Below are 26,422 nucleotides of genomic sequence, written 5' to 3' on the forward strand. Positions count from 1 at the left end.
ATGCCCTGGTTCCAGGCTGCCATCACTGATTACATGCAATTTAATTTCCCAGTATAGACAGACTTCACAATCATGTCAACTGTGCCTGCCTAAGGAGAGAAGCGTAGCATGAAATGGAAGCTCTGGGTAAGTAAAACTGCCTGAAAAAAAAAAAAAAAGCTTGAGAAATATAAGTATCATAAGTACACTTCTGATAGACATCATTAAATACAATCCCCACTTTTCCCCTCCAAGGATTACTGTCTCTAAGCTAAGGGCAGGTCAGCTTGCAGGAATCTGAGTATTTTCTGCTTTACTCTATAGTCCAGCCCTCCTTTTTGTGCTCTGAGTCTGAAGCTTGATCAAATTCATGCTCAGAACAACAGTTTTGCCTTTGCTAGCAAAATAAGTGATACTCTATATATTCTTATTTTTTCTACATCCATTCAGATGCTATTATACAAACTTCTGAGGCAAACAAGCATCCTATCCAGCTGTTTGAAGCCTTGTTTGTAAGTTGAGATTGCCATGTATATTGTATTATAATTTTTCAAGTTGTTTCAACTAGCCAGATTTTCTTTCTTTGCTATGTCAGTGTGTCTTGGTTTTCATCTTTTCTTATCTAGCTACATAACCCTATTTGTACTCTCGCAGTAACTAGCTGCCTAAAAACAGCATTCTACAAATAAATGCAGTTTTTATTTAAAGTATAAGCCATTGTACAGCAAATGGGAGACAGCGGATTAATACCCTTCAGTACAATATTCACCACTTCAATTATTTCAGTGTTGCAGGTATAGGTCATTCAGTAAAGAAACCGAGGATTTATTTTTTTTTTTAAATAAATTTATTTTTAAGTTAAATTGGCTTCTTGGTATCTCCAGACTATGGAAATATTCAATGTCTACTTAACTTGCAGAGTGAACGTAGAGCCACTCACTACCGTGTTTGCATGCAAGACTTGGCCAAGTGACCTGACAAACTGCCCTGTTCCCTTTTCAAGGGAATAATCCCTTCCCTACAGTGGCTACACCCTCCTTCTGCTTTCCTGAGCTTCCCATTTCCCCAGCCCCCAGTATAATGAAGTATAATCAGCAGTAAGGGTCCATTCCTCACTAGAGAATGAAGTTTGTTGGTCAACAGAAACTTCAAGAGGTAGCATCAATATATACCTCCCTCCCTCTTCCTTCCTGCTCCAGCAGAACCTCGTATCTGGTGACATGGCTTCAAAAATATTCTTTAGAAAGGGTCTTGGAGTCCAGGTAGTTCAGCAGTAACATAAAACCATGAACCCTGAACTAATTTCTATGTTAAGCATCGAAAGGAGCTTTGCAGATTACTTTTTTGGTTAACGCCCTCTTTCAGATTACACAAAGACTTATCTCCAGGGTGGCACAGACACAGCAGTGCATACATAGCTCAGACAGAAACGTGCCCCTTTCACTCCTTTTCTTGCAAGTATTTACTCACGGCCTGATTTGGGTTGCCATGCTACCCTTTGGTATCGGGCAATGCTTTTCAGTGACTTACTGCACAGTCTCAACCAGAATAACAAACAGAAAATGCCTGTTGTTTCTTGGAAAACGACGGCTGGGGGGGCAGAAAGCACAGTACCGCCAACAGGAAGCAGTACCCGGCTCTTCCCACTGGAAATGACTGCGGCAATTCCAGCCCTCCGTATCCATCCTCATTCCTGAGCCAGGATTGACATACTTTGTCTCTAGGTTTTCTATACAATGCTGCATCATGACAGGAACAGCAACCGGAATGACTCATGTCCTTAGTTTGGAGCATGGGATGAGAGATTTTTCCCCCACTTTATTTACAAATTAAGTTCGAATTGGCTTTGTCTCTGCAACCAAATGCTGCAATGTAGGACTGCCCTGTGCTGCTGCACTCCGGATGGCTGACACCCCCTGCTCTGGATGCTGAAAAAAAAGATGCTCCACAAAGCCATTCTACAAGTTCTCCAACTCCTTTCTACTCTTGGTTTCACTAGCCCTTAAAACATGCTCAACACAGGTGTGAAACGCCAATATCTTCCCTCCCTGCTCACCTTGTTCTCCATATATTGTCGGGGGAAGATGATGCTGTGGGAAAAACTGCGGTGGCATGTCCCCAGGGCCAGTGACGGGAGGATAAAAAGCTGTATGAGAGTTGTGAATAAAATGAGGATGATGTGTCAGGTATGGAGGTAAGTGATGGGTTGGAGAGATGGCCGAAGGATAGCTAGGAGGGTAACACTCCGGAGACTGGGGGGTAACCACCACCCTCCGAACGCCGGTGTTGTCTTCTATCACCTGGAAGGGAAGGCAGGGAAACGAGCACGTTATGCAGAATCTGAACCAAACATATTTTTAAAACAGTACTGTTTACAGTTTGTTCTCCCATTAGAAAATGGTTGGTTTATTCATAAACACATTTCTAAAATTAATATCAGCAGAAGTAACCATAGTGGTGATGTGGCTTTGCTTGGAGACTCAGAGTGCCACACTAATCACTAGGAAACCTACTGCTGCTAATGATAACTATGTGGGTAAGAGACAAAATAAATAACCTGTATTTACGGAGTACAACAATTGAAAAAAGGAACACAAAGCACCAAAATAAGAGTACTCATTGGGACCAACCTTACATTCTGCCCATAAAATTTCCGCTGCTGATTTTGACAGCACTCCGAGTACAGAGTGCGTAACACTCGGCAATTTGCTGGCACTGCTGCCACGGAGCAGCCGCGTGTGTGCACAGAGCCATGTACCCTGCAGGAACCCGCTCTGCTGACACACGTTTTCAGAAGAATTGCCCTGTTCACAACAGGTATCTGCTCAAGACAAACCATAGGGCAGAAGGTTGATTCTGCTGCAGAGCTTGTCTATACACCCGTGCAAATCAGCTCTGGAATATGCATAACTTGGCCCCTAATGCCACAGTCAAAGCATGTAAAAACAGATGTAGGAAGGTGGAAATGTGCTTAGGCTGAAAAAAAGTTTTTCAGCTTATAATTTTTCCAGAACTATATTTCTGGAGAAGAGTCAACCGGCCAAATTTCAGTCCAGAATTAGGAGCCAAGCTTTTCTTAAAGCTTATTCAAAAAACTTCTGCTGTTTCTTGAACTTAAAAATACAAGTGCGTAAGAACAATTACTATCCCTTTGATTCTCCACACTGACGTGCATAAGGTAGAGAAGCATCAAGGAAGCATAATGTAGTTTTATACACAAATAGGTGATTAAAACCCCGTTCTCTAAACTGACTGATGACACAGATGGAATGCTGTATGTGAGGGATGTATTGTATGAGATAATGAATGTGCATCCAGGGCACCTGCTGTGAGATGCTGCCACCCTCAGCTGACCACCACCACCTGGAGTTACCCACCCCCCACAGCACCACCAGCAGGACAGACCCTGCTAGGGACCCCCATGCCTCAGCGACTCTGGTCGCATCACCCCGCCTTAGCCCGAACCACAAAGAAAAATTTGTTTATGCTGATATACCCCGAAGTGAAGCTACAGCACGGGCACAGGGTTATTTCTGCTGACGCCGCTGCAGAGGGCCAAGCCCAAGAGGCCGTGCCCACAGCTGTGCGCCATAATGCTCCAGCAAAGACAAGTCCCTGCCCCAGGCAGCAGCTGAGCGCGTTAAACAGGGTAAAATTTAACTAGTATTAGCTGGCCCAGCTCCTTCTTTGGGCCACGTGTTTCCTTGGGTTGTATGAATTTATACCTGTCAGCTACAGGCTGCGACCGCGGGCCTGGACAATTTCTGTGGACTTGCTGGCCTCCTACAGAAATCAATTTTCTACACAATGTTAAATCATTCACTTGTAATTGGGATTTTACATTAAAAAAAAGTGTTGCTTGCGACGTTGAGTAACCAGAATAGGAATTTAGTTTAACATACTTGACCCTAACCTCTAAATTTACAACTTCAGCTAGCAATTTGGCACCTGCTGGCTTTAAATTTTGAAGGCTTTACAGAGTCCTCAAAAATGGCAGAACCTCAGAGACATAGACTATCACATCATTGTAGCTGCTGCGTTTCCAGGCCTCTCATCTTTGCTACTGGTTCCACTCAACCTCCACAGCATCTCTTATCCTGGTGTCAGGTCCAAAACCTGCCCCCCGAAAGCTGGAGAAGAGGAAAATCCTTTTCCATTTAGCATGCATTTGCAAAACAGCAATACTTATTTAGCACTGTGCACAAACATGCTGGACTCAACTCTCAGACTTGGATCACATTGAGATAGCAAGTTTCTGCATCCTGATCTGAAAAGTTTCCATCACGGCTTTAACTAGTCCAAGCCTCAAAGACAACATCAGTCTTTCAGGTGGGTACAAGCTCTTATCTGTGCACATCTAGACCTGACAACACATGTATTTTGTGCTCTAGTGAAAGATGAGTATGTTAAGGAAAAGATTTAGACCGAGAGCTTGTACCCTGCAGCAGCCCATAATGTAAACCATATTTAAAATTACTAGGATTCCTCTTCCTGAACTATCTTCTACAGAGCAGGGAAGAAAGCTCAAAATCCTGTCAAAGACCTTTTTGATGAAATTATCCTGCTAGACAAAACTATAAAATATCAGCAGTAGTGAGAGAAACGCCAGAGATGAGTGGGATAGAATAGAATATTTCAGCTGGAAGGGACCTACAATGATCATCTAGTCCAACTCAGAGGATGAGCCAGCCTTCCAAAGGACTTTCGTCAAAAACCTAAGAGACTAATATCTTTTATTTGTTTCCTCCCAGGCCACAAATGCTGACAGCATTCTTGTTACTTCATGTGCCCACGTTCCAAATGAATGCAGAAACAGAGAGGACATGGTAAAAAAATACTGTATCTCCCTATCCTACAAGACATTTTCTCCCCAAGCTAGGAATTTTATACGTATGTATGTGTGTGTGTATGTAAATTTCTGAAGCTGCACATACAATCTTTAAATGTACTACCCTGACATTAACAGATAAAAAAAAAGATAATCCAATGCATTATGTATTATATGCACTAGATAGCTAAAAAAACAGCACAGGTTAAGACAGCAGGCATCTCTGGATTTGTAAAATTTGCAGTGGGTAGACTGTAGTAGCGTCATTCTGGGAGATGACACTCTCATCAAAGACAGAGCTGATTAGTTTTGATCCATTAACGTAGATAACACAACTTAGCAGAGAGGTTAAACTTTGCTAATTGAAGAAGAAACCTGCAATTCTTTCCATCTGCTTAAAACTGTTTGTCATGAAGATCATAAATTCATCAGGAAACACACTGTCTGCTAAACTGTCTCCAGTGCCCAGCAGCAATGAAACCCTAATCCCTGTTGAGGTCTCTAGATGCAATTAGAACATCAAAAGTAATTGCTACTACTAATTTTAGCAGTTTATATTTACAGAAAACAAATATCTCTGGTCATTTGGCACCTAGAGCTAAACTTTCATTATTCTGTGTTTTTCAAACTGTTACTAGGTAAATTGTCTTTTGCTGTTATTTTTTGTGCTTGCTGGTGTAATTGGCACGCCACCTCAATAACAATATTATTATAGCATAGTTCTGTGTGGTTTTTTTCCATATTTTAGGGAGCTTAATTGCCAAGTGAGGTAGGTAGATGATCTTTCAGAAGGATCAGGATGAACATTACTCATACACAATAAAACTGCCTCCCCCATCAGTTGCCACATTTTGAGAATACCATTTTAAATGTTAGTTGCTTCACATTAGAGGTATCACTGTAGCAATGAAAATTCAGTCTAACTAGAGATAATGCACATATTCAAAGTACTTCACTACTCCACACTGTCTCATATTACTCCACTGAAATGTAATACTACACCCCCACGAAAGAGGCATGGTGATTTTGCACAGGTAAATTGTATCTGTATTTTGAGAGTTCCAGTTAAAGGAATATGATCACTCTCACACTAACACACACATTTACTGAACGGGTATAATATGGCAATATGCAAATAATTTCCATTTGCTTTCAAAAAAAAATTCTGATTTCACTTAAGCTTAGCATGCTAGATCCAGCAAGGACATCTGGAGCATGGCCACTGGGTGGACCACAACCAATACTTCAGGAATTTCATAAACTAATTTGAAACTTCATTCATAAATCAATCTGTACCAGAAAACAGTACAGAGTGAGCTCATCCACAAGGAACTTGGATGTCAACATTTTATTTATCGACTTAATTTCTTAAGGATGCCAGTCCAAGTTCATGCCAGCCCTGGCAAGTTTGCATCACTATCTTTGCCATCCATCACGTACAAACACCGGTATTAAATCTGTACCTCGAAACTGGAAAACAAACAGATGAACATCTGTAATGCTGGCAAGAACGTTAGGGTATTTTACATCTAGAACGATACAGATCTTCAGGACCAACGCTCATGAACTTAAAAGGATCATCACTTTATCGCTTGCTCCGCACACGAGATCTGCACAACCTTCCTTGTGTTCAGAGCATTAGGGAGGATCACCCTGTTAAAGGGTGGATGACTTAACTGACTGCAGTCTACAAAACACACAGGGGAGCTCTCTGAGCACTATGCCACACAAAACCGAAGAGTTTGTGGTTAAAAGCTTAGCCAGCCAAACATGGTTTTGGAAGAGAACATCTCTCTTAGGGTAGAGGATGTACCTGAGACCAAAATCCTGGTTCCTGAGGATATGATGGATTTTCTACCACTTCAAATGTCATTGGAAGACCTTCCCCTTTCTCGAAGTTACACTTTAGTTCTGTTAAATGCTACGTGTTTCATGGAGGAATACCGAACTGCAGGACATGCACAGTTCAGGCTGCATGACCTCAACGTTACCTCCCGACAAAAGGAGTCTTATCAGCACTATGCATGCTTCGTGCTCCAAACAGTAAATTGGTCCTTTAGCCTTAAAATATCTGTGGCAGAGACCACATATTAACAACTCTGTAAATAAAATTCAAAAGCGGAATTTCATGCCAAATTTTCACGTCCAACTACATGAGTAATTCCTCAAACTCCAGTGGAATTGCTCCAGATTTATTTCAGAGAGAGCAGTCCTCAGGCAATAGCACTAGCCCTAAGCAAACAAGTTCATGACCGTGCTTTTTTGTATTTCCATTTTTCTAGTTCTCCTCATTAGAACACCCCAAATCCTCCTTCCCTCCTCCCAAACATAACACACTGTGAAGAGCAGAAAAAACCACCCATGAGAATGTCCCCAAATTTAATAGCTTAGCATCCAAATCATGATCTTTGATCTTTAGATTACGCTGACACCAGGGAGGTCAGGTGCTCGAGGAGCCAGGAGAAGGCACTGGGCCACAGGCCCTGATGGCGAGAAGCCTCCAGCGGGCATCCTAGCGGAGGGTGGGCTCCCACCCTGCCCCCCAGGACTCCTGTGGCACCGAGGCGCCTCCGCCTGCAGCTTGGAACTGGAACGGGCATAACAGCTTGTGCCCGGCTCCTGGCAAGTCATGGGAGCTGCTCCTTCAACATTCAACAGCTGCAGCCAAAACTGTCGATGCAGCACACATTTACATACAGATTTTCTACCACACCACCTTCCGCAACTAACTTTTACAGTAGCAATATTGTCCACCGAGAGCACAGCAAAGAACTTTTTCTCTCTTTCATATTTTACTAACCCTAGGCCAACAAAGAATTGCAGAGACCTGAACTCTGATCTGATAGTTCCTATCTGCCAGAGGTGCACAGAGGTTTGTTTGCTGAAAAGGAAATGCAAACCAAATGGCTGCATTGAACTGGTCTTTGAAAGCAAAACCATAGCATGAAATAGCTGAACTGGTGGTGTGTATTTGTCTTCTATTATTTTCCTGGATTTTCTCCCACCCTGGCTAAGCCCCACCATTGGGAACATCTCCTTAATATCAACAAACCCAGCTTCTAGTCACGGCTACTAACATGGTCCTTAAAGTCTAGAAACAGACTATTTCCCTGCTGCTTCCAGTGGGGCTGGTCTGGCAGGGCACACAGCCTCCTGCCAATTGTTTGCTGATCATTTTCACAATACTTGAAGAGGTCATGAAGCATCATTTTAATCCGAGGTTGCAATCACAAGATCACCAATGTAACATTTCAGGCTAATACTCACAGTTACCACAGGCTTGGCATAACAAAATGGAAAAAAAGATTTCATGTCTTATTTTAACAGGCACCATTACTTCTCCACAGAGGTATCTGCTTTCTGCCTGACTCTTAGATGTGCACTTTAGGGACAAATCAAACCAAAAATCAAACATATTTTGATTCCTATCTCAGAGCGCATTCATTTGCTTTATAGCCTTTCCCTTGCCATTCTAAATTTAAAGCCGTGTTCTCATTACTTATCATAAACTAGAGTTTTGAACTGTGAGGCAACAAACGCAAGAGCAAATGAGGCAGGGACACTTACTACAGTATGAACTAATTCGATCACCACACACTTTCAGCTACTACTATTCAATATGAAGCAGTCTGAAAAGCAAGAGGCTCTCTTGCCACACAGCAGAACACACATTCTGCTGCCGAAAAGCACGGAACACAGAGTTTTACCCTAAAACTTTACAACATATTTCCAGCTCCTTGGAAAAAATTTCTTCAGAAGAGGGTTTTTGGTTAGGGTGTTTCTGGTTAAGAAATGACTTAAAGGCTTTTTTTAGTGGAATTATTCTGTTGCCCCACAAAAAGCATTAAAAAGGAACAGAGTTCAGAGAGAGATACAACTGGAAGACTTTCATCACTCTGGTTTGGAAAGAGTTTCAATTATACCCAACCGTTTATCTCAGCACAGGGGCTGAAAGGTACAAACATTTTAATAATTACAATGTGTTAAAGTAATTTCAAAGGAAGAGTAAACCTTAAAAAAATAAAATCCTTGCATGATATGGGTCAGTTCATTGAATTAGGTCAGCCCACAAGGAGTATTAAAACAGCTCTGCAAGTGCTGTCTCAAAGCGTACCCCAGCCACCCACCTCGGGACGCTTGAGAAGCGGGAGGAAGCTGGACCACCCTGCCGTCCTGCCCTCTCTCCTAGGCTGGCTAACAAAGTCCCCTGCACTTAAAGCATGTTCTCATTCTGTTCAGAAGTTAAAATACCACAGAGCAATTGCAGTATTTTGTGGGATTTAAGTATGACGCCATCCACAATTTTTCAGAATGACACAAGCTCACATGTTTCCTGGGGAGGGGAAGGAATTCCAGGACATCAACTATTTTCTGCTTAATAAGATGCCAGGATGTATGTACCAGAAGTTCCTATGCTCTTCATCAAGGATGTTTCAAGTATTTTGTATACTTTTAATGAAGCTTTCAATCCAGTCCAGGTCTCAATGAAAGTGTTTTGGGTTTTTTTTTTTTTATTTAAATTACTTTACTTATTGCATTTTTCACAGCTATTCTGCCTTACACCAACCTTTTTTTTTCTTCCTGACTTCAGAAAGGGTTTAAGCTTTGCAGAAGACAGCAGGAACACAAACAATCTGGTAATCTGTAGTGGTTATTTACACAGTAGAGCAGTAGGTGTTCAAGAGTCTCAAAACCTAATGCAACAGCTTTGTGAAAAGCGTTTTCCATTTTTTCCATGGATAGGTAATTAAATCCCATCTATTCTTCAAAACAAAACACCACCACCCCCCAGCTCTTGATACACTGCAGTATTTCTGCTGGGAAGATACAACAGTGTATTTTATAGCTACAGTGGTGTCTCCTCTCACTTCCAACTCCTACCCCTTCTGATTATCACACTAGAATTAAGGCACCCCCTACCATCGTGGACTTCTTTCCCTCTCACAAAGGGTAAGAAGTTGCACATGTAGGCTCAATCTGTATGCATAGCTTTTGTTAGTGTTAAAAATAAAACAAAACTGGTTGCGCAAACGTGTGTATGCTGTCAGTAAAGAGGAGCAGTATGAAAATGTGTATTACCATTTCCGTTAGTATTTCTAGACTAGAAGTCGTACTTCAACCAAGTAGACTTCTCCATATGGATCAATACTATTGCTTTTATACACAATGTAATTCTTCGCATACCTGTGAGATATAACCAGGAGGCACATGAATAGGGGGGATGGATCCATTGGGTGACATCATGGGAACCTCTGCTGGTCCTAACAGAGAGAAAGAAAGAAGATATCAGCTTTTTCAGTTTTTTAAAAAATGGTGCAATTGCTCAGAAAAGGCTAAAAATAGCTTTATTTTTTAAGTCTCCAACAGCAAAATGAGCAGCTCCACTAATTTCTGGTATATGGAAAATGCCTTGTGCCATCATTCTGAGAATAAGATCATTGTTCAACGACTTTACCATATATTCCATTGAAAAAATATTTTCATCATAAAACAGCTAAAATATAGACTTTATATTACCCACTGATCAACTTATACAGCATTAAGCAGTAACACAATATGTCCTTTAGCAGCCCACAATTCCTATATTGAAATCTGGTTAAGTTATTCTTGTCGAAGGCATGGAAGCAGAGAACAAAGCAGAAACTGTGCAGCCTGGAATTAGGCTGCTCCCAAGGAAAGCGTCCAATTGTAGCAAAAAAAAATTCACATATGTGAAAAACTATCTATCTATTTAAGAATGCACAAAGACCAAATTCATTATCTCAGCTATTCAGACTAACCTTGGAATGTGGTTATACAAGCAAGTAGCTTATGGTTTCCACTCTGAAATCCAGCCCTGAACATGCAAGTTCCATTTTGAGGCACTGAGTACAAGGATAACAAAGCCAGTGCCATAACCATCCAGCTTTTACAAACACAGCCTCACAGCTCAACGAAAGAGTCCAGATGAAATGCAAGTAGTTCGCTTGATTGCTCATTGACTCAGCCATTAACTGGGAACATCACACAGGGCAGTCGGTAAAATGAACCCCCCAAACATCAGACAGATGTTTGCATGTTTGCAGTGAGAGTTTACTACTTAATTTCATTGCTTCCTTAATACACATTAAAATGTTTACACTAACCTGGTAGTTAGCCCCAAAACAGTCAGGGCCAAACTCTTGAGAAGAGCTCAGAGAGAACTTATTGTTGCAAACTGAATTTTAGCTTTGGCTAACAATACAGGAGATAACTTCATAACCTCCTCTGATGGGGAAGCCATCAAACACCACCAAACTGTATCACATTCTAGGTAAGGAAGCTAAACACCAGAACAGATGAAGGACTTCAGGCACAGACGGGATGTAATGGCCCTCAGGAGTGATTTCTCTCTAAGTTTAGGCAAGTCTAACAAAATCCTGAACAACCTAGCAAGCCACAGTCTAATAAAAGCAAAAGCAGTCCACATTAAATTATCAGAAAGACATTCCCTATCCATCTACATTTTTATACTCCTCAAGCTGCTTATTGTACAATAAGCAGGATTTCCCAACCTCTCAAAACCCAAGTTACACACAGGAATCCATCCCAGTTATTTATATCTCTTCTGATCACGGCTCATTTTCTTTAACCTGTTATTTATAATCTAATCAGCACATATGGTTTTTACCAGTCACGTCTAGATCTGAAATAGGATAATTTATCATCAAGTATATTAAGCACATGGAAACTCCGAGGTTTAAACTAAAAGAAGTCATTTTCGGCATGTGGTTCTGCTGCTCTTCAAACTTGCCTATACTTAGCTATGTAGGGAACTTGACCTATACTACAACCCCAACAAGAAAAGAAAAAAGTCGTTATTACTACTTCTTATTATTCAGCTCATGAGTCCCCTGCCACCTTACTGTATAGTCAACAATCCTTGTGTGAAAAGGAAAAATAAAATATCAGCATGAGCAGTAAGCGATTACCGGGGGGAGCTGTCATCTAAATGGTTCTATTCAAACCCATCAAAAATACGAAGTGACAGTTCGTTCGGAAGGAACTTCACAGAAATATTATTTGAGTAAATGTGTTTTCCCTATCAAAGTATCTGCAAATTTCTTTTGAGGAATACAGGTTTTTTTTATTTCTCTCAGAAACTACTTTGGTCTATATACACTGCCAAGTTTCACTCCACAGTAAGTTGGACATGTACCTATACGTAACAGCCAATACTGGTAAACACAATGACACTGTTTTGGGGGATTCAGTCCACGCTGGATTATCAAGTGCTGTTTGGTTCTTCAGAATGAAACATGCCTGAGATTAGGTAAAATTAATATTCACATTGTTATGCAACTCGTGCCTTGTCAGTGATTTCTCAAACCTGAAAAACTGCAAGAAAAAAGTCATTATAAAATCAAAAATCCCCAGTTCACCATTTAAGTATACAACAGCGTAAGCGTTGCATGTAAACGTTGCTTAATAAAGCTTTAATGCTTAATTTATTTCAGTCCCCCACCAAAATGCTATCTACTTACAGTTGTACTGGCCCGTATATACGGCCTTCCCATAAGGCTGGTACTCCAATTTGGAAATAAATTAAAAAATTGAACAGTTTCGGAGTTTCTGCATATGGACCAGACAGTCATTATACAACAAGGGAGAAACACTTTGCTCGCATGCCTCACATCTGTCCTTCCAAACCTTGTGCCAATTGCTCATATGGAGTAGCGATCTACTTGCAGGAAGAAATCGAACTCCCACACTGATACTGTTGACTCTAACACTTCCATTCCCATAAAAAAAATAAATAATATTGTGTTTTATCATCAAAACGTGCACCATGCAAGATGATTCTTGACTTTGCGTATGACCCACAAACTGTTAAAGTCATTTGGATAACAGGTTTTAAAAGAATGACAGCCTAATGATTTGCAGTTAGATTTTGTTTCCAGTGCTTTGATTTCAAGGCTAGCCAAATGACTTTAGCATACATTATTTCATCTCTCTCATCAACGATATCAAAACAACTTCAAGCTCCAGCAACTGAAATACAGGCCCCATCTCTACAGCACGATGAGCCCCAGGAATTATTAAAGACTGTTATTGCAAGGAAACCATTTCCCAATTAAAAACAACAGTATGGTTTTGTTTTAGTGTGGGTGGGGTTTGGGGCGTGGTGAGGGTTTTTTGTTAAGTGTTTTTTAACTGTTAAAAAGCAGACAATTAGTGAAGGATGCTCCTCAGTCGCTTTGTATCCACAGGATGGATAGAAGTAATATGTCCTTTAGGGAATTAGAACTTTGCAAGTTTTAATTGAAGCTCATCTTTCCATACTAAATTTAATAGAAATGAAAAAAAATCCTATATCCCATTTCTATTTCCATCCACTCTAACACGGATGCTATACACTGAAACGAGCTCATTTTAACACTTTTCGAACCTGTTGACAAACCGAGGCTGTCTCCCAAGTTCATAATGAAACCGAGCCAGAGGAGCTTTGGCCACCTCTGCTGACAAAGCAAGAGGCCAAATCCCACCCCGAGCTCCTTGGCTGTAACCACAGCACATCCATCGGCTGCTGGGGACGCCCCAAAGCACCGGGGCTGGCTCCGTGCAACATGCCGGGGCAAGGGGATTATTCCCCTTCCTCTGACACAGGGGGAGAAGCAGAGGAGCCACCAGGCTGAAGGCACTGAATGAAGTCCAGCCAGCCAGGCAGGTGACAGACCACACTTGTCCCTAGCTGCAAGAGCACAAAGCTTTCATATTTCTAACATGTGAACAATTAAGAGACAGTAAAAGAAGCAACTCAGCCTCATACTGCGGCAGAGCTAATTAACAGCTTGACAGCCCGGGAAGAGCCTGTCCTCTTCCAAGCCACATGCTCCCTCTTTCGTGCTGCCCTTACTCCTCCGATGGCATGGGAACTAATTATTTTGACCGTTTTAGATGACCAAAGGGGTTTTTATAAATCTATCGCCTTTTTAAAAAAAAACCTGCACATGCAGTCTAACAAAAGTGACAACAATTAATCTATTCCTTCTCGTATCACGGTTTATTGTGTGAAGTAGCAGATCAAAGCAACTCTCCCTTCTGTCTCCGTCTCCCACTTCCCCTGCCAAGAGGATGCTTCTGTCACCGAGAGATTGTCAGTTCTCTTGGCCGTTTTTATTCCTTCAGGAATAATGTAACAATCTACTACAGAGACTTCAGTCCCAAGGTTTTCAAGGCTAATTATAGCCTTGGTTGCAATCCATGGCACTTTCAAAATTCTTATATAATGCCGGTTTTGGAGTAAGTATGTTTTTTTTCTTGTTCCTGAGTGACCTTTTACGCATGCATTAAAGATCGCTTTAGCTTAATTAGGTTTTCTTCCTTAAACTATAGAAACCAAAATCTAGTGTTTCAGTTCCTCCAGCTGTAGCAATGCATCTTTCCTATTTCCTTCTTCCTGCATCGCATTTTAAGTCAAACAAGTAGTTTCACTACACTATTTTCCTCTCCTTAGTGCTTACAGAGCATGGCTTTTCTCTCTTTATGACTAAATTATGTCCACCGTAGAATATTTTTCACACCCAGCTCCAGCACACAGGCACATGTTTTACCCCGTGTTTCTACTGACCGCTTTGCACAGCTACTTGCTAAGAGCGAACCCTACCAGGCTTTGTTACGAAGTTCCCATTCTGAGACCAGTTACAGAACTCTGCAGTTCAAGAATTTCTCAGCCCTGTTTCTAGTAAACACGTACTGACTTACCGTTTCACACCGCAGTACCTGCGTTAGCACAAAACAACATGAAATGTAGTGATTTGGGTACTTTACTTTGGAATTTAAGAATCCTGTACGTTTTAATAACAAGAACCTACTGTATTAGCAAAGTAGAAAATGAAATCCAGCCAGGTAAATGCACTGTATTTTATAAAGCTTAACAGTTATAAGCAATCCATGAAAAAATATTATGCTTCCCTCTGATTCAGAACAAAACTGGTATCACATCTTTCACACAGGGTGCTTCTCAGGAAGCGAAACCATGGAGCAAGAGGTGTGACCAAACGAAAGATAATTAAAGGGCAAATTGGCCTGCCTTGCTAAAACAAATGACCCAGGTCTTGCTGACCTTGGCCAGGACCCAAGGGTTTGCATTTTCACATGGATGAGCAGCTGTTCCGGAGCAATTTCCTCAATGAAAAAAGCACAAACAGGCTCCCCGTCGCTGTCAGGCACACGTGTCTTCTCCCTCCACTTGGTTGTTCTCAAAGCACCTTATGGACCAAACCAGGTGATGACAAGGAAAACACAAACAAACAAACAAGGCACCCTGGATCCTTCCATTCATCTTCTTTCCTTCGCAGCAGAGGGAAGTTTTTTTCCTAGCCTTTCAGCCACAGCCTAAACCTGCTTGCTCGCACAAGCTAACACGAGTGTGTCAGACCACTTCATATAAACCTTTAAAGCGGGATATGAAGAGCTTTCACACATAAACATGACCACGGTTTTGAGATGCAATCTCTCCTAGAAAAGAGCTCATTCAGATGTTAACTTAACTCTGCTCTCCTACGGTAAAAGGCAGAGGAAGAGTCAACTCCCAGGTGTCTACTTAAGTCACTAGGACACAGTGTTAAATTTGCTGCTGATCAAGATTTGAATACTTTGTCCTTGGATGAGTATACATTTGTAGATTAAAGCAACTCCACACCAGGAAGAAAAGAAGGAGTAACTTTTAGAGTATTAAGTGCTTGAGGGGGTAAAATGATAGCTTTGAAAAATACCTTTGGAGAGGTCTGAAATGTCAGGAAAAATCCCACCTAATGCTGCACTCAACCTGCCACAGGTGGGGTTGTGAAAGGTGAAAAGAATAACATGATCAATACAGCTTATCAAGGCATAGGCTAACGGAAGCATCCAGCACTCGGCCATCCCCATGGCACCAGCTCGTGCCTGAAGGCAGCAGCACATAGAGCGCTTTATACTGCTTATCCATACATACCTGTCAGTATTTTTAAGGCAACCTTACCTGCACATAAGGATGTGAATAAAAGGATGCCTACCACGTGTCCATTCACATTGTCTGGCACCTCAACTGTTTATTTTCTATTCAGATCACAATTTACTAGTAGGAAGTAATTCCTTCACCTTGTAAGGAGTACTACAAAAACATTATCAAACCCCTCAACTTTAATAGAACTTGCTCCATGGATTTCAAATGAACTTGGCTCCCACAACAAACGGCCACTTAAATGCAAATGAAACATTCAAAAAACCCCCAAAACTATCAGCTTGAAGTCTCCTGTACCCACATGGCTTAACCACTGAACACCGTTACCTCAATCTGTACCTGCAAACACAGTGTTTGAAAGTGGAGATTGAAACACTTTCGATGTAGGTAACACGTGCCTCTAAACTTTGCAATTTCTACGACCACTTTAGTTTTTTTTCAATATCCTTTCTAAATCCTGTGACTACATTAGAAGAGGTTACAAACTATAACAGTCCGTTACCCACCCCCACCATCAAATTTTATTTGTCGCAAATATAATTAAAAATGAAACATAAAATAATTAAGGTTAAAAAAATGCATTAATGTCTTGGAGTTTCAGTGCATTATCACCCCCAACATTAAACTGCAAATCATGTACACCTGGTTTACATGGCCAGTACTCGGCCCTTACAGCCACAGGCCCTACGACGTACCCAGTCTGGAGACTGGTTTGACTGATGTTTGCAGCATGTGCAGACAAACCAACTCACCCAAACATCAAAGTACTCAGAAGCTCAAGCCAAGCACATCAAGCAGGCAGCTCCCGGAGCATTCTGTGGCTTATTTAAATGACAGCACCCTTGCTGTTTACACCAGAGACTCTTGAAAACAGCTTATTTTACCTGTGTTTGCTGTTTGACCTGCTACACACTGCGAGGGGCTCAAGTACCTTCCATTTGGACTTAACGGCACTCTATGCTTTTATGTAAGAACCAAGAGATTCCTACTCGGCAGCATGCTATTTTGCAGTGCGTGTCTCCCAGATGTTGTGTCCTGGTTCAGGGCATATTCTAGGAATAATAGTCACCCCCACACACAGGAAATTAACTCAAATACATCAGTCGCACCGAACGTGCCCTCTCCAAAGCTATCGCAACGCTACAGATGGTTACACAGCAGCAGTATTCCATCTGAATTTGAGGAGGAAGCTAGGTTAAATTCTCATTTTTATCTCCCATGGACCTATGAATTCACAAATCTCCAAGTGTCAAACATTTGATGTCTCAGAGGCTAAGCGCACGGCGTTTTGAGATAGGTATCCTGAGATACGCAGTTTGAGATGGGCATCCTCCCACTCCTCACCTGCGAGAGCTCACACGCCGTCCTGCACCTTGGTTTTGGAGTCACCACTCCTCACTGATTTACCAAGCGGAGACAGCCCGGGCAAGGCCACGGGCACATCGCCCCTCGCGCAGGGCAGCCTCTCCTGCCGCGGGGCTGGGAGGGCAGCAGGGGCCGCCTGGGGACACAGACCCCGTCCCGCCGCGCAGGGCCAGCCTACGCACTGACAGCACCGCTAACGGTCTGCAGCAGTGATTAAACTTACACATCACGAGCAAGCCTGACAATACAAAACAAAGCTCACTGAAGCCTTTAGAAAAGGTTAGACGAGTCTACTTGCTCAGCCACAGAGAAAGGGGATGGACAGGATGGGCTCTTCAGGTCTCTTGTTCTTCTACATCCCCAAGTGGGTTTTGTTTCTTTTTTGAACTACACCCATCTATCCCTCTAGAGTTTCAATTTTATGGGCAAGATTTTAGAGCAGAACACTTTTTTTTGTTGTTGTTTTGAACAGAAACGGAGTATTTTCGTGCCCCAATCTGAACAAACAAGTTGGATTCTTTTGCTAAAATAAACCTTTTCTGATGGTTGGCTCATCAGCCGCTACTGCAAAAACACTTGCAAGGAGTATGTTGCAATACTTCAAGCATTGAAAATAAGAATACTCCCATGGCAATTCACCAGATGGGCTACAGATTGTAAATCATACATGTCTAGACTAAAACACAAGAGACAAACATCTGTCTAAAATCAGTTGACTTGAATGGCAAATACTGTTAAATAAATTAGGACTACTTTGGAAACAAAGAGAACAACCAACTACATTGAAAACATCTGAAATTAATCCATTAACACACAAGCCACAACACAATAACCTGAAACTGGAGAGACATCCATTTCATCATGAATATTAACCCAAGATGACACCCTGACATCTGAAGCAGGAGCACAAAAGCATTTCTGTGACCCAGCACCATGTTACCCGCAAGGACTCATGAATCCATCCCCAGAACATCTGGCTGGAGCAGGGTTGTTATTCTCCTCGCTTCACGAGTGAAACTGTGGGACAAAAGACACGAAGCGCCTGATGCAGAGTCACACAGGAAGCGTGTGGGAACGTCACTGGACACAAACCCAGAACAGGGCTTGGGTCGTAAAACGATACTTACGCCTGAACAAAACTTCAGACTGCTGAAGAAAGGTAGGGTACTGCATAGAAAAACTCTGGTTTGAAAAAAAATAAGTCTTCCTCCTATCTACTAACTTTTCTTTCCTTTGGTAACCCTTTGTTTTGTGACGGAAATAGGCCAGAAAGTCCATGGATGAACAGAGGGAACAGCACTACCAAGAAAGGTGAGACAGAAGAGATGCTGCACAGAAAACTGCAGCCCGCCCTTTGCAGGAGTCTCCAAGAGAAAAAAGGAGACTATAAAGCTGAACTCGGGAATGGGAGAAACTCAGATAACTATTACCAACCCATGCAAACGCCGGGAGATCTCTGTCAGCATCAGGCTTCATTTTTGAATCAAAAAATCTCATGTATCAAGTTTTTACACCACTAAAGGTTTGAAAAGCAACAGAAGGATTAGCATCCTCCAGCTGAGCTCCCACCAGACCTATAACCATTGCACTAACTTTTAACCAGAACTCAGTTTTAGGGGAAACAGATGTCACAAAAATGAGAATTTATTTTTTCCACCAGTTAACAGCATTATCATTTACACAGAATGGGACACTATTTGCCTGATAACAATAGAGGTTATTTGTTTGTAGAAAGACAAAAAACAAGCCACAAAAACATTGTAAGGATGGAAGTTCAACTACAGACGTGATTTTGCCTTTGCAGTTTCGAGACAGCTCTCCAACACATTCTAGTGATGTAAATCCTTTTTTGGGGAGTGCGTGTTATGTGCTAACTTTCTGGCAATTTTCTAAAATGGCATTCACTTGCAAAAAGTTTTGTTCTCTGCAATGGATTTATACAAATGAGTAACAATCGGCTTTGAGTACAACTTCCATTAAAGGTACCGATAATTATACAACACCACTTTTCTGCCGCAGTAAAAGAAAAAGCTCCAATTATGAATAATATAATTATTGCATTCCCATGGCAACAACACAAGGACCGTACAATCAGCAACAGACCCAAAACCTAGCCAACAATAAAGTTTCACAGTACATTCTCTTCTGCCTGGCCCAAAGGAGGCAGCAATTAGGTGATGGCTATTCTTTACTTGTCCACCCACAGTGACGAATATCATCCAGGCACCAAAAAATAAAGCTAACTTTCAATCCTGCCACCTGCCTGGAACTGACACTGTGCCATCAACCGTCATCACAGGGGCTGATGAGTTCTGCTTGTGACATGTTTGCATCCCGGACTTCAGTGAATCGTCTCGTTCTCTATTTGAATGTGCTCATCAAAAACATAGCAATTAATACCCACCTGCCACAAACAAGTACTCTACCATGTGGGGGTGGGGAAGGAAGAAGAATCATCAGCACCATCGGTACTCAGGTACAGGTGGGGATATTTTGTGAGGCTGATGTAAACTGTCACCTCCCTAGAGTAGAAGCACATTCTTCTTCTTCTTCTTATATATATATATATAAAACACGTACGTATTTTAAATATACTTTATATTATATATACATTTATATATATGTTTATATACATTCAGTAAGTATTAAAAGCACATGTCAAAATATTTAATACTGTCTGTCCCTCTGTTGAGAGTTTTACTACAGTATTGCACTTCCACCGAAATAACTTGGGAAAAAAAAAAGACACAAGCTAAACTTTTAAATGTGTCAATGAGTGCAGTGCCCAGAGATGCCCTTGGTGAGCCCAGGGGTTTCCCATAAAGAATTAAAAAAAAAACCCAACAAACAAACCAGAAGCTGCATCTTAAGTAAAGAAGCCTCAACCAGAACATTGCTTTCTGGATCAGTGAGTGCAGCAGACAAATAATTTATTTCCCTGAAACAGAGAGCTGCCAGAGCACATCTCCCCCTCCCCAGAGAAGGCCAGCTCTGCCTGAGCCTCTCCTGACTCCTGCTGCTTCTTCAGCGTCTCCAGCGACTCCAAAGCTCCACAAAGTCCCCAGCTAGTGTTCTCCATCGCCTACCTGCCTTTGCATTGGAAACGTGTCCAACTTTATTTTCTTTCCTTAAAAATTTCTGCTTGTTCTTTCTCCACCCATGGCAGCAGGCAGAGGAGCCTTCTATTTTCTTTCCAACAATCTTTTACAAAAGCCCCCAACCCATTCCCCTTCCCTTTGCCCTGTATCTCCCTTGAGCCTGCACTTCCATCGGTCAAACAACACCTGTTTTTTCAAGGTTTTCTCTTCACTCACATTTACAGACCCCTGATTCTCCCAACGAGACACAAAAAGCTGCTTACATTGACTTTGGTTCCTCCTGACCTCTTCTGCTCCAGCAGACTCCTCTAGTAGGTCTCAGCTCAGCTGTGGCTGTTCCAGAGAAGGCACTAACTTGTTTTTTCACAGCCTGCTTTCATTTATGAGCACTAAAGGTGAGGAGGAAGGCTGTGACTCACCAGGTTATGTCTGAAGCGCCCCATCACCCACCCCTCACTTTCTCTTTGTTTCTCATGTTTCTAAGCCGAGCCACTGCACGGAGCACGTCAGCGGAGTTCTGTCCTAAAACATGCCTTTTGGCTAACGACAGCATTACATCCTTCAAAAAATAAACCATAAATTCTTATTTTCCTGTGTCCTCAGGTAAAAAAATCCTATCGCACAGCATGACATAGAGGGCAGAATTAGCCTCTTCTCTTTCTTTATAAATTAACTGCTGATAAGAAACAAACATTGTGTAATTAACTAAATTCTTCCAATTATTAAAGTAACACTCCTAATTTAAAAAGAAGGGATCTAGGACAGTTTCTCCATAGCACATCTGAAATATTCTGCTTTTACAAATGCAATAAAGGGAGTTTCTTGTTGGCTATAGCAACTGTGACATTAATTTACTATCCAAAACATTAATCATGCCGTTTGATAGAGATTAAAATCCTCTACCCTCCAGGGACTATGCATTTCAACCGGTCATCACTCTTCAGGTACTTATTGCCAAGGAGTTTTTAGGGGAACATACAGCTTGGTATCACACGGGGGTTATTAGAAAGTTTTCCAACACAGGAGCAAAAAGTTACCCTTTCAGTGGCTTCCAGTCTTCACCGCGTCCATCCCAGCAGAGGAAGAAGAGCCCTGCCTCGCGGGGGACCAGGCTGCTGCGGTGCCTCTGCTCAGGAGGCTTCATGGGGCGGCTGCGTTGGAATAATCCCATCGCCGGGGCCGTTCCCAGGCTAAGGAGGCTCCCAGAGGGAATACCCCGCACAGCGGAACCCACCGCAACAACCCTGCCCACAGGGGCTGGAATTTGCAGAAAGCGAGCGGGGTGCAGGGAGAAGGGGGTTAGCCACTTTGCAACTATTCAAGAAACGCGCTTCATTTCCTCCTAACAACCTTAGGTTGAAAAACTATCTTCCAAATTATTTCAATTTCTTGCTACCTCAACTCTGTTGTTGGGATCTAACATCTCAGTAAAGTCAAGAGTCCAAACCCAGTATGACAGCATTTCTCCTTAGGAAGCGAGGGAAGGGAGGGGAAGTGGCAGGAACTAAAAAAAAAAAAAAAAAGAGATGTAGTGCATTATTTAAAAATACAAATACAATCTTCAAAAGGTCAAATTCTGAGGCATAACTTTGGTCCCTATGGCTGCAGGAGTGCATGTGCTAACAAGGGCATGGACTGTGTGCGCCCTGACAGAAACGGGGAGCACAGCAGCCTTGACTTATTCCAACTGATGAAAACAGAACGTCTCATCACCCACCTTGTTTCATTTAAGTTAATTTTGAGCATTAAAAAAACAAAACGAAAATAACCTTTCCCAACATTTCTGGACCTAAATAACTATCAAATGTTCATATTGTAAGGTAGAAACCATCATTTCTGTTCAAAATCTCCCATGTTTGACTTGCATTTCTATGCCACAAAACCCGCACACACATAAAAGTGTGCAACTCTTACGTTGCACCCAAAACCGAAGCGCTTCTCTGTCAAATCAAGGAAGAAATCCACGGGCATATTCTTCCTTTTCTTTCTCCTCGCTTCCACTCAAGCCATCCCTGGCAAGCTCCTCCAGCTTAGTGAACAGATAAAAGGATGACAAGTGAAAACCAATAAAATGCACCTGGCCATCAGGTCTACACCACGTACACTGCCCTAACACCTGCCCCGGCGCGGTCCAGCCTCCAGCTCAGCCCCCGGGACTCACACACAGTCAGGTTGATGCTGCCTTAGGTAGAGCCCACAGCACAGCGTGCTCCTCCACACAAATGCCCTCCCCATCCCTTCAGCTGCTCCAAACCACACTGCTCCTGAGGTCAAGCAGCAAGCAGCATCTTTTTTTATTTCTAAATCATTCCAGTGACCCCATCAATCAGGGAGCACTGCCGACAGCAGCAGTGGCGATGATGGGACAGAAATACCTGGAGTCGGCACTGCTGCACATCCAACAGTATTTGTCTGACAGCGAGCAAAACAACTCACTGGGTCATACGAGTTTGTGCATTAGCCCTCCCAGCACACAATTTTTTTTTTAAAATAATAATAATGAAAACAATTTGTCCTGGTGACTCAGAATCTCCACCGCTTGAAGAAAGCCCTGCTTCTGTAACACTGCATCACTCTGGCTTCAGATCTATTCTCTTGGGTCTCAGGCTCGTGACTCAACCGTTTTCCCCTGTATTTGCTCATGCAGTTACCCATCGGGGAGTTATTGAAATTCACAGGGTCCGGCTAAAAAGCAAATAATCTAGAGAAATTAACATCACTGGAGAATATATATAAAAATAATTAACACTTATTCTCTTCAGAAGCCTACAGAAATCACAATTCATCAGCCTTTCTGGTTAAAGACTGCACTGTTTATTTACCACAAGCCTTTCTAATGCTGAGATTGCAACAATGTTCAGCAATTGTTTTGGAAACACCAGGAGGAAACATCCTGGAGAAACACACCTCACACCACAGCTACTCTATTTGCTGGGAGTGTTCAACAAGTTAGTTTCATTACGTTAAACTCAGCAGTTCTACTCAACTTCCATCTCACTTCTAAGACCGCTGGCTTTTATTTCAGACCTAGAAATCTATTTCTGTCCCAGAAAGATGATGCATTCAGGAAAAAATACTTCATGCCACAGACATGTCTTTCTTCGATAAGCTTGTCTTTATCTCCAGCATCCCTGAAGGCCTAATGCAGTACATTTTTTTTTTTCAAAAGCAAAGAATTAAGAGTCTTAACCATGAGCTTCTCACCTCCTTTCCTTTCTGCTGAAAAAACAGGCAGCCACTGAAGTTTGCATTGCATGCTCTGTATCACACACCCGGACTCTGAATTTTTTGTCCAGGTTACCCCAGCCTTGGAAGGCAAGTTAGCCTTTGATTTGTCAGCAACAAAACCGTCAGCCATTACTTTTAGTCAGAGAAACTGAATGTGTGACATGAACTGTTTTATGTTGAACTTCTGACACAAGCTAGCGGAACAGCCTAGCACAACAGAATTGCACTTACCTCATTTATTTGCCAGGAGAAAGTTTAGCATCAAAAATTACATCTTGCAGCATTGAAGAACCTCTAAACCCTACCGTACGTTACCTTGTAAGCTGTAATACCCACTTTTATAGGAGAGCACAACGACGAAAAGAAACTATCAGATACTGCCACGTCAACCGCAAGAAAAAGAACCAGGAAAATAAATAAATCGTAGTGATGCTCAGCGCTCTATCCACTAAATCACTCTCCCTCGACACCCAAGATTCAATAAGCCTTACGACAATTCAGAGCCATGACAAAAGAAAACAACTTAAAGAATTCTCTGAAAAATGTGGTTTGTCACTTTGCATTTTGCCCTGCATCTGAGTTACATTAAATCAATATAGTTTTCATTAGGGAAGTTACCTTTTCTATAAAACCTTTGCTGTGTCAGCATAATAGAAATATTGTTCCACACCATATGTTTTAAGGATTTACCTCCTTTCTCTCTCTCATTTCTGTATGGTTGTGCACAGATGTACACATACTTATATACACTTTACGCTGGCATACATGAGATAAATAACACTGAAAAATTAAGAACAGTGAAATTTCGACCTATAAATTTATAGTCATGAAAGATTTTCATCTGTCCCATGTGACAATACTCTAGCCATACCTAGGCGAAATTCCGGAGGACACAAAATACCCTACAATGTCCCATTTAGGGAAACATTGACAGTGATCAGATGCACAGCAAAATTTTCACTTTTCTAACGTTCACCCACAACAAAGGCTATCACTACGCCAAATCAGTAAGAGTTTCGAGCGAGTTGGAAGTTTTCCAACAAAGGTCTTCCTATAGAAAACAGAAGTTTGCCAGAATCAAAACATTTGACAGGAAGACTCTGATGACACTGATGAGAACTAGGCAGGTTTTCAAGCAACACTCACCACCCCCCACGCCAGCTCTCCCACCGGCTACCAGGACTTTAAAAAGAGCTGACAAGTTAAAGATGCTTTCCAGGATCCTCTCGCACCCACTACAAAGAACGTGTGTGGCCAACTGATAGGAACCAGTTGCCTTCTGGAGGTTAGCCTGGGCTGCACTGGGCTGGCTACGAGTCCTCTGAAGGGAAAAAAATAATATTACATTCTGAAATGGCAAATGAGAAACCCACGATTTTGCACAGCATGTGGTATTACCATCTGTATAGCTGGCACCACTGCTAGGCAAGGCAGAAGCCACAGCTGGAGCCCACAAGTCTGGTTCTTTCAGTAGTAGCTGGTGGTACAGGATATATAGGAATAATTCATAAATTTGCACGCTCAAGTTTCAAGCTCAGCCCATTTTACCGTCAAAGGCCAGGTCCAAATGAGATTTTTGTAGGATGTGGCCATAACTGAACACTCCCGTATAGGTTACGCTGCTTTAAAATTGGGCTTCTGATTAGCAAAACATATATGATAAAAGATAAGGGATCATCTGGTGAAAATTGCTACTGGGATTTAACTTTTCCAGCTTTAAAATAAATAGAAGCTTCTTAACATCATGCACTTACAGATATTTTATACCCCAATATACCACGCTGAATCCATTAACCAGGGCCGTTTACAGGTATTTTATAGAACCGTGCACCACAGCGGGGTATTACAACAGCACCTTATCGTATAATAAGCTACACTAACCTTTGAGTGAATTAACTTCGACATACAATTTATAATATACTGTGAAGAGCCTATAAACACTCAGAAGCGGTTAATTTTTTCTTTTAAGTTTTCTCGCTATAAATGATTGACTACAGTTTATGTCAATACCACCCAGAGAATGAGCTGTCACTATAGAAACAGCGACAGCAGTGAAGTCCTTCCTCCCTCCCCGGCACACAAAAGTCAAGGAACAAACACATTCTTGTTATTTCTTCGACAGTGTGTGCACACTGTGAAATCCTGGGCAAAACTCAGCAAGTTCAGCATTTTTCCCTTGGTTTTAAAATGCATTTTTCATTTCCAGCAACTTGTGCTCTTCACATCAGCTTTTCCTTCCATGTAAAAAGCTCTCTAAGTTTGGAGTTGCAAAATTGCTTCTGAAGCATTCTGAAAACAAAAATAGATGAGCAGGGCACTTAAAGGAATTATAATCCATGTTTATTTAAGTTAGATATAAATATAGTTAGGGAATGGCAGAATGCTTCTTGGGGGAGGGAAGGGAACAAGGGTAAAATTTTACTTGGGCCTCAAATTACCGTACTACACATTTCAGTTTTCAGATCCGCTCACCAAAATCCTATCAAGTTATCTATACTACACAACCGAGTATCAGACGCAGAGAGTTAAGCTTGTATAAAATCCTTTAACATCAGAGGAGCTTGCGCAGGTAATAGAGCAGTTAATGCAAACGCTGTTGTAGAATCAGGTATTACTGTGGCAATTTTCCAATACAAAAGTACGTTTACAAACTACAACTGAAGGCTTAGAAGACGAAAAGAATTATTTCACAGGCACTACTTTAGTCTCTTCGAAAAGAGCTATGGTGAACTTGATAATGACAGCAAACATTGGTTTCAAAATAAACTGAATCGTATGTTAAAAATGTACATTTACAAGAAGTAGATACAGCAACATTGTGTTGTGAAAAAAGTTTAATGCTAAAAATATAGCAACAAATGCTAAAAATCCCATTCCTTCTTTTTAACTTCCTTCCCTTTCTGAACCCCTGCATTATGGCAACGCTCTCATACGGTCGCTAAAGGTTTTTTGACATTGCAG

At 41.7% G+C, this 26,422-nt stretch overlaps 1 protein-coding gene across 2 annotated transcripts in view; it reads right to left on the minus strand.

Annotated features, from left to right (window-relative positions):
- Positions 1-26,422, minus strand: part of FNDC3B (fibronectin type III domain containing 3B) — a 209,525-nt gene that overhangs the window by 96,818 nt on the left and 86,285 nt on the right. For both annotated transcript variants that reach the window (XM_040612939.1, XM_040612940.1), the window contains exons 4-5: positions 9,992-10,068; positions 2,036-2,279 (exon numbers count right to left, since the gene is read on the minus strand). In XM_040612939.1, coding sequence (XP_040468873.1) covers positions 2,036-2,279; positions 9,992-10,068 — 321 coding nt within the window. The remainder of the gene's footprint in view (positions 1-2,035; positions 2,280-9,991; positions 10,069-26,422) is intronic.

Source organism: Falco naumanni, chromosome 13, assembly GCF_017639655.2.
Source record: "Falco naumanni isolate bFalNau1 chromosome 13, bFalNau1.pat, whole genome shotgun sequence".
NCBI classification, from domain to species: domain Eukaryota; kingdom Metazoa; phylum Chordata; class Aves; order Falconiformes; family Falconidae; genus Falco; species Falco naumanni.